This window comes from Pogona vitticeps, chromosome 1, assembly GCF_051106095.1.
Source record: "Pogona vitticeps strain Pit_001003342236 chromosome 1, PviZW2.1, whole genome shotgun sequence".
Classification (NCBI taxonomy): domain Eukaryota; kingdom Metazoa; phylum Chordata; class Lepidosauria; order Squamata; family Agamidae; genus Pogona; species Pogona vitticeps.
Genome location: NC_135783.1, coordinates 92,024,891 through 92,039,228, shown reverse-complemented (window position 1 = coordinate 92,039,228; position 14,338 = coordinate 92,024,891). Strand labels below are relative to the sequence as shown.

General features: G+C 40.4%; 2 protein-coding genes across 2 annotated transcripts in view; one reads left to right on the top strand and one right to left on the bottom strand.

Annotated features, from left to right (window-relative positions):
* LOC144586492 (uncharacterized) overlaps positions 1-14,338 on the top strand; it is a 1,082,363-nt gene that overhangs the window by 1,008,735 nt on the left and 59,290 nt on the right. The gene's annotated exons all lie outside the window — the stretch shown is intronic.
* Positions 1-14,338, bottom strand: part of LOC110088500 (amine sulfotransferase) — a 30,178-nt gene that overhangs the window by 6,888 nt on the left and 8,952 nt on the right. The window contains exons 3-6 of the mRNA XM_072997525.2: positions 13,274-13,482; positions 12,457-12,580; positions 8,273-8,367; positions 3,348-3,528 (exon numbers count right to left, since the gene is read on the bottom strand). Of these exons, the coding sequence (XP_072853626.2) occupies positions 3,348-3,528; positions 8,273-8,367; positions 12,457-12,580; positions 13,274-13,482 (609 nt within the window). The remainder of the gene's footprint in view (positions 1-3,347; positions 3,529-8,272; positions 8,368-12,456; positions 12,581-13,273; positions 13,483-14,338) is intronic.

Genomic DNA, 14,338 nt, shown 5'->3' with positions numbered 1-14,338 from the left:
GCTAGGTTACTGTCACTTTGTCAGGGCTAAACTTTACTTTTAATGCTGCTGGAATGGTAGAGTAGTTCTGGCTGTCCAACTAGTGAGCAGTATCTCTTTACTTACTTAATTTAAAAAAATTCTATAGCTCTGTTTCACTTCAGTGCTTACAAATAAAACAATAACACACAATCGTAGTCCATATTAATGAAGAACAGAAATTAAAATAGTATGCCACCATAAATGTTAGATGACACCCTTCAATATTCTACAAGTGCCAACTGTGAGTTAGGGGAGTAACTATTTGGGTGTTTACCCCATTCTTTGGTCCACTGTAGGGACAGGCTGGTTTGCTCCTAAATACAACTATCAGAGCTGGAGCAACTCTGCCTGCCCCAAGAGTCGTCCTATCTGTGCCTTTCTGGCCCCTATCAGGGACTTCTACTTTTTTTTTTATGCAGATAGGATCGCTTTGGTTTGCTTCATTTCCAGAATGTGTGATCAATGGAAATTAATCTATCCAGAGTTGGCCACAGTGATAGGCCTCCCTCTAGTATTTCCTATGACAAATTTGTGGCATTTTAAAAATCTAAAGTGGAGACCATCCGCTGGGACCTTGATCCCTTTTTACAGACATTACATTGAGCTGAGATGTCCAGTGGATCGTCTTGTCTGGTGAGGTTAACTTGCTTCCAACCTGTGACGTCCAATGAGGACAGGGTGCTTGCGCACTGTTGTGCCACCACCACCTCTTTAGACCATTTTCCGGCCTGGATCATCAAAGCAGCCAAGTCGGTAACAACAGAATGGGCCACTGCAATAACTAATGGGTCTCTCCAGGAGGGCATGGTTCCCCTGCCCTCAAGGATACACTTATTAGGCCCATTAGAAAGATACCTAATTTAGCAGCAGACAAAATTGGGAATTATAACCTTGTCACCAATGTTACTTTCTTGAGTAAAGTGGTCGAGAAGGTGGTGGCTGACCAGCTCCCGGCACTCGTGGAGGAAACTGATGCTCTTGATCTAGACAGACTTCAGGCTGCGGCATGGTACAGAAACAGTATTGGTCACTGTGCAGGATGACCTCCTGAGGGAGGTCGACAAGGGCAATATGTCCTTGTTGGTCCTCCTCAGGTGGCTCTCCTAGTTCGGGATTGATTGCCTCATTTTGGCATGGCTCCATTCCTTTTTGGAGGACCGTCCCCAGAGAGTGCAGCTTGGCAAGATGACTTCCACCCCATGGATCCTCAATTGTGGGTTCCGCAGGGGTTGGTCATCTCACCAATGCTATTTAATATCTATAGGAGGCCATTGGGTGAGATCATCCAGAGTTGTGGGGCCCAGAGCCATCAGTACGCTGATGACACCCAGCTCTACCTCTCCTTTTTTCCATCTGCTGTGGGTGCTGTTACGACTCTTGAATGCTGCTTGGGGACTGTTCTGGGGTGGATGAGGGCAAATGGATTGAGACTGAATCTGGACAAGACAGAAATGTTGTGTGTGGGTGTCCCTGGCATCAGTGGGTTGGGAAACCCCTTCTCCTTTGGGGGAGTGACTCTTCCCATGAAGAATGAGGTTCGCAGCTTGTGCATCTGCTGGACCCAGATCTCACCATGGAAACCCAGGTGACATCGGTGGTCTGGGAAGCCCATTTCCATCTGACAGAGAGAGTGTCAGAGATCATTGAGCCAAGGTACACAAAGTCATGAACAACCTCCAATTCTTGTGTGGAGATGGTAATGGAGGGAGGTGAGTCCACACCCTGGTCCATGACTTGTTTTTTTGTCAGGCTGATTGTTAGTCAAAAGTCTTGGCAGGCCTTGCTGAAACGATTCATGAGTTGTTGGAGGTCTTCAGCAGAGTGGGCAACTGCATCATCTGTGAAGAGGAAGTCTCATATGCATTTCAGTTGGACTTTGGTCCTCACTCTCAATCTAGAGAGATTAAAGAGTTTTCCATCTGATCTAGTCCGGAGATAGACAACTTCTGTTGCAGTTCCAAAGGCATGCTTCAGCATGACAGCAAAAAAGATCCCAAAAAGGGTCGGTGTGAGGACACAGCCTTGTTTCACTCCACTTCCGATGTCAAAGGGATTTGTTGTTGAGCCATCAAAAACTACAGTGCCTTTCATTCCCTCATGGAAGGACCTGATGATGTTAAGGAGTCAAGGTGGACATTCAATCTTGGGAAGTATTTTACAAAGGCTGTCCCTGCTAACCAAATCAAAGGCCTTTGTAAGATCTATGACGGCCACAAAGAGTGGCTGTCCTTCCCTGGATTTCTCCTGCAACTGTCTGAGGGAGAATACCATGTCAGTGGAGGATCTATTAACTTGAAATCCACACAGTGATTATGGACAGACTCAGCAGAGCTGAAGGAGAGCTGAAGCCAATAATCGTTGGAACATCTCCTGGCAGCCTGTTGGACTTGGCTACAAGCAGCTCAAAGAGCTTGCAAATTGTATGCTGCTAGAGCTCTCCTCTTATCCTTGATGGCTGGCATCAACTCCTCTGAATGGGCTTCGAACCAGTCAGCCATCTTTTTGGTCTTTTTGCCAAAGGTGGACAAGGCGGTGTTATACACAGCATTCTTGAAATGTTTGCATCAGCCGGACGTGGAAGTGTTTCCTCAAGCGCTTCGGCAAATTCCTCCACTTTTCTTTGATCGTGAGTCTTGTTGATGTCAATACGTGGTCTTCCTTCCTTTTTTGTGTGATACAATCTCTTTGTTCGCAGTTTTCCTATACGACACCCCAGGGAGTGATCAGTATCAAAATCAGCATTCTGGTAACTGTGTGTGATCGTAATACTAGGAAGGCTAGAATGTCCAGTGAAGATCAAATTGAGCTGATGCCAATGCTTGGATCTTGGATGTCTCCAGGAAACTCTGTGTTGAAGCTTCATATTAAAGAATGTGTTGCTGACACAAAGACCATAATAACAGCAAAACTCCAGCAAGCGTTGGCCATTTTCGTTCATCTTTCCAATGCCAAAATGGCCTAGACAGATGGGCCAAGAATTGTGATCAGCACCAATTCTAGCATTAAAGTCTCAGAGAATGAACAGTTCCTCTCTTTCAGGGACCTTTTTGATAGTAGCTGCCAGATCATCATAGAATTTGTCTTTCACTTCCGTGTATAATTTGCCAAAATCCTGAAGTGGCTCTCTTATTAAGCCACTTCATGATATTAGAAATTACCATTGGAAGGAGCCAGAACCAATAGGGTTGTTTTAACTCCGATATGCAAGGATCACATCAAATGGCATATCACACCTCTACCTGAACCTGAGTCACCCCAGTTAGCCCACACCAGCCCGCTCCAAAAGAGTCCGTGTAGACAAGTCCTTGGACTGGCCACAGTCTTACCTTTGCGAAGAAAGCTTCCTCTTGTGTGATCTAAGAGATCAGGTTCCATGTTTTCATAGTTTACCCTTCGATCCTTCCTCATTTTATCAAATGTGGCATTATCCACCACTGCATCTACCTCCTCTTCAGTCAGCTTCTTCCCTAGGAAGCTGCAAATTTTCAATACAGAGCCTCTCAGATCCTGAAATATGATATGGTTTACATATGAGACTCACAGATACACTTGGAGATCACCACCAACTAGATTCTAATGTAATGGCTCAACCCAGGATTACAGGCCACACAAAAGCAATCAAAGAGGAAAAACGCACATTGAGAGGTTTTAGAGGAACCCTGGAATCTTTTCCTGTGTGCTTGTGTAAAAGACAGCTAAAACCTAAGTATTAAATAAATGGGTTGGATAGATAGAAGGATGGATGAAAATCACAAACACAAAGTTACACAAATGGATGGGCATCCAAATAAAAACAGCAATTGCAAACACTTGAGAATATAAAATAAAATTCTTTGCACATGACCTGTTATATGCAACAAACTTATCAGCAATCCTAGTAGAAGTGAAAATATCTTGGAGAAACTTGGAAAAAAAGCTAAAGCTGATGCACCAGCTGCACCCTTTCCTTGAGATGTCGGATCTGGCTACAGTGACATCCCGTTTTGATTATTATTGTAACGCACTCTATGTGGGGCTGCCTTTGAAGACGGTTTGGAAGCTTCAGCTGGTGCATAACTCTGCAGCCAGACTACTGACTGGACTCAGCTACAGGGAGCATATAACACAGCTATTACAAGAACTGCACTGGCTACCAGCCTGTTTCTGAGCCCAATTCAAAGTGCTAGTCATTACCTATAAAGCCCTATACAGCTTAGGTCCAGGCTACCTGAAGGACCGTATCTCCCTATATGCGCCTTCTCGGCAATTAAGATCAGCAGAGGTGGCCCTCCTCTCAGTCCCAGGGCCAGCACAAGCACAGCTGATGGGGGCACGGGAGAGGGCCTTCTCTGTGGCAGCTCCCAGGCTATGGAACGCTCTCCCTCGGGAGATCAGGATAGCCCTGTTATCCTTCTGAAAAAAGCTAAAGACCCATCTCTTCAGGCAGGCTTTTAACGGCTTTTAATATGGCTGAATTACTGAACCCCATTTTAGCAGATAATTTTAATCTTTTTAAAGTTTTCATGTTTTAATCTTTTAATTTTATTTTAAATCGTATATTGTTTAATTTCTCTTTTAATATTTAACATTGTGTTTTTAAATTGTGTGTATTTTAATGTTGTGAGCCACTTTGGGTCCCTTGTTGGGAGAAAAGTGGCATAGAAATAAAACTACTACTACTACTACTAAATAACAACAACAACAACAACAACAACAACAACAACAACAACAACAACAACAACAACAACAACACAGAATTGGAAATGAATTATATAAAGCCAAGATAGTTCTATATCAATATGACCCCTCAAGACATAATGAACACCACAAATAATGTGAGGTATCAACTGCATTTTAAACTTTTAAACTTTAGGAATTTAGGAATACTCATAAAAAGAAATGAAATAACCATGCTTTTAAAGAAGAAAGGTGGGATAAAATATTTTAAATAAATAAATAAAAAAGAAAAAAATAGCAAAATGGTAGAAAAATAGTTAACTAGGAACCTGAAAGAGATGACAAAATTAAATATTTTCATTAAAGGAAGAACCAGACTGTTAAAAAAAATATTTCAAGGTGGATTGTACTGAGTTCAGTGCCTAAAGAATGGCTGTGAGGAGAGGGATGTAAGAATCTGTGTGAAGGGCTAAGTATATAAATATAGGTGTTAGCGCAAAAACGTGGAAAAACAGCAGGTTTAGCAGAGTATTATACAGTCCAGGTAGTCTAGAATAACTCATGCACAAACCAGCGGCTTCTCCACCAATGTGTATTTACAAGATATTTACAGCAGTTCAGCCTGGCAGCCTAACAGGTAGCATTCATCACCAAGCAGGAAGATACATTAACTGTTCAGCTTCAAATATATATACATATACAGATCTGCTTGTGTCCAATCACATTATGTGTGGCATCATGCATGAGTCAGCACTGCTGAGTCATCATGACTCAGTTTTTACACATCTGTTCATCATGGCTGCTCATTAATATACTTTATTCTGATCAGACTTGTAAATTTACCTTGACAATAGGGACAACTAAATGTTGGTCACAGTGAAAGTGGAAGAGAGGAACTAAGAGAAGGTTGTTATCAAATCATGTTTATTCCTTTTGGTTATTTAAAGAGAGTTGGCTGGATAGCTCAATGGTTTAGGTATTTATTGCTGGAGCCAGAGGTTGGGAGTTCAGTTCCCCACTGTGCCTCCTGGGAAAAGAGTTAGCTGTATAGCTGTGAGTGAACTGCATTGTACCTGGGTGCCCTCAGAAGACCACTTCTGAGTACTTCCTGCCTAGAAAACCCTGAAAAGGATTACTATAAGTTGGAATTGCCTAGAGGGCGTGCTATTACAGTTATTCTTCTTATTCTTATTCTTCTTATTCTTATTATAGAACATAATATGAAAGATGAAGTGACAAAACAAACCATGTTTGACATCTATATCAGAGAGAAGGGGTATAACAGTTTGAACCAAAGGGTATTTATTTATTTCTTTGAAGATAAAATTCAGCATTTCAGAGAATGGACAGACAAAGGTGTATATAGACCAAAAGACCACACTGGCCAAGAGAACATCTGTAGATCCCAAAATTAGATTAGGAGCAATAAAAGCTAATTCATTGGAAAATAATTAAGATTCATAGACCGTTTAGATCAATAATTGAAAAATATGTAAAAATCACACAAACGCAACACAAAGTATTCAAAATACAGTGCCTCACACAACGATGTTAATTGGTTCCAAAAAAAACAACGTTGTGTGAAACATCGTTCTGTGAAACACCATTTCCCATAGGAATGAACTGAAAACCGGTTAATCCGTTCCAATTGGAACAGATTGCCGTCTTTAAGTGAAAAAACCCATAGGAAACATCGTTGAGTGAAACAATGTTTCCTCCATTGGAATGTATTGAAGCCGACTCAATACATTTCAATGGCTTTGCGAAGTCCTTTTTCGCTCCTGTAAAAGTGCCTTACAGTGTTTGGAACAGGTTTTAAATGCGTGCAATCGTTAGCCCACCTCCTGAACCCTACACAAACTTATTTGATGTTGTTCTGAGTCGTCCTTAATTTTTAGTGATTTTTTGAATTTTCTCTCATTGGAATGTATTGAACTTTCTGTCCAATGCATTCCAATGAGAGAAACTTCAAAAAATCACCAAAAATTAAGGACGACTCAGAACAACACCAAATTAAGTTTGCATAGGGTTCAGGAGGTGGGCTAACGATTGCAAGCATTTAAAACCTGTTCCAAACATTGTAAGGCACTTTTAAATGAGCGAAAACGGACATTGGAAAGGGCTCTTTGATCTCCGTTTTCCTGCTTTTGAAGCTCTTTCCGATGTCCATTTTCGCTCATTTAAAAGTGCCTTACAATGTTTGGAACAGGTTTTAAGTGCTTGTAATCATTAGCCCACCTCCTGAACCCTACGCAAACTTAATTTGGTGTTGTTCTGAGTCGTCTTTAATTTTTGGTGATTTTTTGAATTTTCTCTCATTGGAATGCATTGGACGGAAAGTTCAATACATTCCAATGAGAGAAAATTCAAAAAATCACTAAAAAGTAAGGACGACTCAGAACAACACCAAATTAAGTTTGCATAGGGTTCAGGAGGTGGGCTAACGATTGCAAGCATTTAAAACTTGTTCCAAACATTGTAAGACCCTTAAAAATGAGCGAAAACTGAAGTCTTTTCCGATGTCCCTTTTCGCTCATTTTTAAGTGTCTTACAATGTTTGGAACAGGTTTTAAATGGTTGCAATCGTTAGCCCACCTCCTGAACCCTATGCAAACTTAATTTGGTGTTGTTCTGAGTCGTCCTTAATTTTTGGTGATTTTTTGTTTTCCCTATTTAAATGCATTGAACTGTCCATTCAATTGATTTAAATGGGGAAAATAAAAAAATCACCAAAAATTAATGAAGACTCAGAACAAAACCAAATTAAGTTTGCACATGTTTCACAAGGTGCACTATGGAATCCAAGCATTTAAAACAGGTTTCAAACATTTTAAGACACTTTTAAATGAGCAAAAAGGGACATCGTTAAGTGAAATTCCCCCATAGAGAACATCGTTAAACGATGGGGGAAATTCCTCAAAAAAACCCATCGCTGTGTGAATTCATCGTTGTATGAAGCAATCGTTGTGCGAGGCACCACTGTATACTTATGGTACAAAATGCAGGATTTTGGCACAAAGTTGCTTGGGAGTTACACCAAGGAAAAAAGTACCCCAAGAAGCAATGGAACAAAATGTGCTCACTCCCACCATTGAAATCAATTTCTGTCAAGTTCACAAAATTAACACTCAGAGTAATCTATAAGTAGCATCTAAGTCTATCAGAAACATCCAAATATAATACCACGATAACATTGCTGTGCTAGAGAGGCTACAGAAGCAGCAATTCTTTTTGTCATGTGTAGCTATGAGAAAATGGTACCTTTCCATAGATGTTGTGTCTTCCTCAGGGCAGATACATGGATAATAAAGGCAACCATTTTGGAAAGACATTGTATAGAAAAGTGCTTCAAGAAACATATTGAGAACCCAAAGAAACCGAACTCAGCTGAATAATATGTGTTGATTTTTAACATTCTCCCTGCCTGAAATGGCTTGAAGAGAACTATGTATGCTCTGCTACATTGCAACCAAGAGGAAAGCCTGCAAAAACGTCCGTCTCTTCCCCATTTAGACACTTGTCTGCCTTTTCCTTTGACCTCAGAGTGTTTGGACAGTTGTATAATGTTCATTGGGAAAGCAGTGTTATGATTTACCTTCTTCATTTCTTCATAGGTAAGGAAGAGAATATTGAAGTCATCCCTGTGAGCAGACCAGCCTTCTACATGGTCCAACCACGAACCAGCCAACACTGAAAAGAAAAACAAAGTTATGCACAAAAATCAGGATAGATAAAAATGCCATTTGGCAGAGTTGTTCAGTATTGGTGTATGTTGGAAAGATCCAGTTCAACAGGCTGGAATTCCCCAGGAGGGTTAAGCAAAGAATGACATATTTTATAGGGGCCAGATCCCACGGGACATACTAAAACTAGAGCTGTGTGCCTGCTTTGCTCTCCATCCACCTGCCACCCTATTGCATTAGATGGGAGTGGCCTCTGTTGATGGATGATGCAACAGCTTCAGTGTCTGGCTTTCCTATAAGGCAGCGGTTTCCAACCTTGAGTCCCCAGGTGTTCTTGGACCTTAAACCGCCATAAGCCTACACCACTAGCTGTGCTGGCCAGGGTCTCTGCGAACATCTGGAGACTAATGTTTGGGAACCACTGCTATATGGAATGGAGAGCAGTGCTATTTTGTCCATACCTTTTAGGCAGGAAAATATATTGGGCTAATATGGCACCTGCCTGCAGTGGCACAACAAGTCATTTGGAAGTGTTTGAAATGTGCCTGTTCTACCATGCAGGGTAGTGGGTATGTATAATTTTTAAAAAATCATACTTTTTGTAAACTTTATAAAAATAATTCAAAACATTGCTACAAATATCTTGTCAAAATATTCCTGTGAACACCATAGTCAAATGATGTATCAGTTACACAGTCCATAAATGAGACCTCTAGTCAGTTGCACTTGCCTTTATTTAATGCAAATGACAAACAGATTGCACTATGAATGTGACTGTCAAATACCAGGAGATTTGCTTTGCATATAAAATAGGGGAATTTAAAGAATTTTTATTAACCACATAATGCAAAGACTAGTTGAAACTGTTCCAGCCGATTTGTTTCCGAATTGGATTTATTTCCTGCTTCCAGGGGGAGGGCTTCTACTTTTTCAAAACAGAAGAATTTGAACAAGCTTTTCCCCATGCCATTTGTTGTGATATGTTCTTATAAAGATTGGGTCTCTGTATCTGTAGGTGTTGTTTCAGTGATGAAGGCAATTCGGGGTGTGGGTGTGTGTGTGCAAAAGCAAAGCACCATGATTTCAATGTGGGGGATCGAGTACTAGTCCTGAATCCTGTCAGATTGTGTGGTAAGGCCTTTTCCATGTAAAGCAAAAGTTTAGTGCTATTAATTACTTAACTGACAATCTGAAAGTGTCATTAAAATCAACTTCCCCTTCTCATCCATTACTTAGGACCAAGTAACACATGCAGGTATTACCTCATCTCTGTTCACATACAATTTTAAATGATTGGCATGATAAACCAGAGATAGCCGGAGATGAAGTAATCCCTGCATGCTTTTGCTTTATATGAAGTGAGAAATGCCCAATTTTCAAGCTGGATTTCAAATACACTGAGAGACTACAGGTCATATTGTAACATTCACTGGCTATTGGAACACACCAAAGATCAGTCTACAACCTTTGCCTGTTTGGACCACAAGAAACTATGAGTTGTCCTGAAAGAAATGGATGTGCCTCAGCATTTGATTGTGTTGTGTGCTGTGGGCAAGAGGGAGATTGTGTGACACCCCCCCCCCAAGGGTTGAGTGTATGCAACCCTCTAGAGCCCTGGAACTTGCCTATTCTGTCATGCACAGCCTTCACTACAGGATATAGCAGAAAAGAAGGAACTGAACATTAACCAAACCTTTAAAAATTTTATAAATATTTTTTTAAAAACCCAAATGAAACAGAACTGTATACAGTGTAACCTTCTCAGAACCTGGCCCACCAGAGGTTAGAGCACAGTATTTAAGAGCAAGAGGTTTTTTCTGAGGACCATAGCTCTTGGGAGAGAAATGGGGAGAATAATACAGCAGTTCAAGGTTGGAGAAAGAGAGACAGCAATTAAAAGCACAAGCAAATAACAGGATGAAGGGAGTAAATTGGAGTTAATGAATTTGGGAAGGCACCTGCTGTCTTCTCTCCTTGCACAGGAACATTCAGCCCAGAGCTCTTAAACCACCAGTGTATGTGAAAGACCTACAACTCTGTTTCAGTTCTGAATAACTTGCTTATAAATCAGATGGACTAGGAATGCTCATATTTGTTTAGATGCAAGGGTGACCTGACATTTTGTTAATTATGGGCTTCATAAGTGTGTATTTAACAGAGGCCACTGCCACACCAGCAACATGTCCTGATCTGGTAATGAGACTTTTTATCTCTTCCTTTTTGTGCTTCACGATCATGTGGTATATATACCTGGTTGAGTTTCCCAATGTGTTTTAGCCGTACTGGTTCATTTCCTTCTATTTGAACTGTTGTGGCTGGCTAAACCATGGTACCAATTTGTTTCCTCTCTTGTTTTATGGGGCCTGAAGCCCCCCAACTTTAATTAATTTAAACATAAAATTTAAAAGATACATAAATATGTTGGGTAGTGTTTCTTGATAAGCAGAATTCCCTCTGTTGCACAGGTGCCTCTGGAAACAATGCATTGCGCTCAGTAGATTCAGCACCCTCCAGCAGTCTTGTACCACTTGCCAGACAGTAGATGGAGTGTTTGTGCTTTAAACCCATTGACAGAAGTGGACCAACACATCAATATTCTGGCCAGAGGAATATATATACATATATAGTAGGGCAGCCCTGATGGCTGCCATCCCCAAATGCCTCAAAAAATATTAATCAATGCATTTTAGTGATTTTTGATTCATCAATAAATATTGTAGGAAAGATTCCTCTGACTGTCCTCTACAATCTCTCCAAGTTTGGTGAAGATTAAGTTTCATATGTCCAAGTTATATACCCAGAAAGAGACATTGCCAGAAAAGTCCCTCCCAGGCACATAGAGACACCAAGATACAGAGAAGCTTGCACTTGACACTCTTCTACAATCCCTCCAGGTTTGGTGAAGATTGGGTTTCCCCAAACCAGCTGCTAATGGGCACTTTCCTGCGGGGACTCATTTTGTGGGTGTATGATTTGGATGTCTGAAATGCAATCTTCACTAAACTTGGAGGAATTGTAGAGGGGAGCCAGGGGAATCAACTCAGTGACTTTGGTGTCTCTAGGTGCTGGGGGGGGGTTCCTGGGGGGGCTATTTGTGGTTGCATAAAATGGACATCCAAAACCAGAACTTCACCAAACTTGCAGGGCTTGTACAGAAGAGTCTGAAGAAGCGTCCCTGTGAATTTGGTGGTTCTAGGTGCCTGGGAAGCATTTTATAGGGTTTTAAAGTTTAAAAATTAATTTATGAATCATTTCATTGACTCCTTAGAAAAAATGTAAATTCATAATTCATGATTCATTTATCTTAATGAATCATGAATCAAAACAAATTAACACTGTCCTCTGAATTTGCTTATTCAGGTTAACAGGGGACACAGGGATTACAAATATCCCAACTTCCAACTATCCTTTTAGCCTTTTCCTTTGTTTCAAGTGCAGTTATGGAACAGAGTTTGTTTTCTCAAATTGCAGATGTAATCTAGGGACAAGTGTGGCTAATATTTCATGCACCAGAACAAGGGTTCTGGTGCATGAAATATTAGCATTCTCCATCATTGGTTTCTCACTACAGTATGAAACCACACTTTCTTCCATAACATGATAGTTAATGGGGAAAGTTGGTTTGCATGATGTGTTTCTGAGTGTGGAGTAAAAATGTTCCTTATATTCTTATTTATTTAGTGAGGATCAGTTATTCAACAGATTTTGAACATGTTCACTATTTAACACTCTCTGGTGTGACCTTTTCAAAACACTCTGTTGTCTGAATTCTCTCTGGCCCTATTTCTGTGGGGAGAACAGAAACAGCAGTAGAGACGGTGGTTTGCAGAGGCATCCCTCTCCAAATCCCCATCTCCACTGAGAGGACACAGGTTCTGCCTCACACACTGACAGAAGTCCCAAGACGAGGAGTTGGCTTAATCAAGTGGGACAGGGACGTGGGGTTTACAAGGGTGTCCCAAGCCCCATCTATACTGTACTTTTTAGCCTTTTCCCTTGTCTCAAGGGCAATTATGGGACAGACTTTGTGTTCTCAAATCACAGACATAGCATAGGGACAAATGTGTATTAGATTCCAGTGCCAGAAAATTCTTACCTTTGCCATCTAGGAACCTTTCCATCAAAACATCAAAGTCTATTTCTTCCAGTTTGCGTGAAAATTTGGAAAAATGATAGTATGAGACCAAGACATCTTTTGGGTTTCTGAGCACATAAATAACCTGTAGGAATCATTAAAATTAAAAGTAGATTAACGAGAGGACCTCAGCAAAACATACCAAAAGTGCCCCACCACCACCACTGAAGGCACAAGTGGGTTTTGCAACCTTTTAAAAACATCTTTAAAATGTACTTGGCGGCAGGTGTGAGGGCCAAAAGGAGCTAGGTGACTCTATTTGGCCCCCTCGAGGGTTGCATGAGGCCCACAGGCTGCACGGCATCCCCTTCTGACCCAGATGATGTGAGGGATTAACAGTTTTCTGTTACTTCTGACTGCCATCTTTTTGATTCCTGTTATGATTCTGTACAATGAAATTATTTAACAAATTGGTTGAGAAGAAAGAGAACCTTCCAGAGGATGAGGAACCATTTCCTTTTCCTTCTCTAACATATACTTTGAAACAGATATTTCAAGAGGCATTTTCAAATGGAAAATAAAATCTTCTTGAAAGATTCTTGTCACTGGTTTCTACTCTTCTCTAGAATCATCTTTCTACACTGCACACACACACAAACACACACTGAAACCCTTTGAATTTCCTTTCATTCGAAAAAATTACCTGGCAAATTCCTAGAAACCTCATTCTAGCAAGATTCTTTGAGCTGTTGCTTGTTTCTGTCTGTGATGTATTAATATAGAACAAGATATATCTTACAAATTAATTAAAGGGAACAAAAGCAGTGGAATGTCATACCTTTCCTTTACCATTTCTTAATCCCTTTGGGACCAAGTAGTAAGGCAAATGAGAAGCAATGAGGCGTGGTGATTCACGTTTACTGAAATCCACATTACGGAGGTTGTATTCCACCCATGGAATTCTGTCCATTGACTCTATCTCTTCAGTCCCATTTCGATGACCTTCATAATATATCAAGCTCAAAATGTTCTGGGTCCACACTGTGCCTATGAATAGAAACAGCATGGTCTTATTCCATCTTTGACGTCAAATTAATTTCTCATCTAAAAGCAAATGTCACTTTCTCATGTGTTTTTGATTTGAATTGCAACATTAGAAGAGGCAATAAGGGACAGCAAGTCAAAATCTCCAGGAGTAAACTCAGCAAAAGGCATGCAGATATTTGCTTGGACTGGCTTCCAGATACATGGCCTATGTACTGGATTACCAGCCTATGGAATGGCTTGTCTATGGAATAGCATTAAGGAAATCTTTGGTTTGATTCATAAAATGCCCAATTGACTGGATCAATTTTCCTGCACAGTTTCTTGAGTCTTCAGGAACCTGTTCCTTGAAACACATGGGTATATATCTCTCTTTCTCAATCTTTACACCAAAGACTGCTAAGCAACTGAGAACATAGAGAATCTCCACTAGAGGGCAAATACAGTGTTCTATAATAGTCTATCTGTAGCCGATCTTGTATAACCAAAATTTCATCTGGAACTTTAATTGAGTTTGTTCTGCATTACACTTTTTGTTTCATCGTTGCATTGTATTGTGTTAGAAATGCATTGCTTTTCTCTGATTTCTTTTATATTGTGCCTTCATTTCATGTATATTGTGCTTTCTTCATTTGCTGCGATTCAAATAAATGTTCACATTCATTTTACAGTATTTGTAAGCAGCCTCAGATCATTTCTGGTTGCAGCTATTTGCCCATTGGGGAATATAAAGAATCTCATTTTTCCAGTGGCATCTGTTATTTTCATTCAGCAATGCCTCTATAAGATCTCTTCACTCACATTATCATTAATCTTTTTCCACTCTCTAAAATGCTGAATCATCTAACAAGGAGCTAAA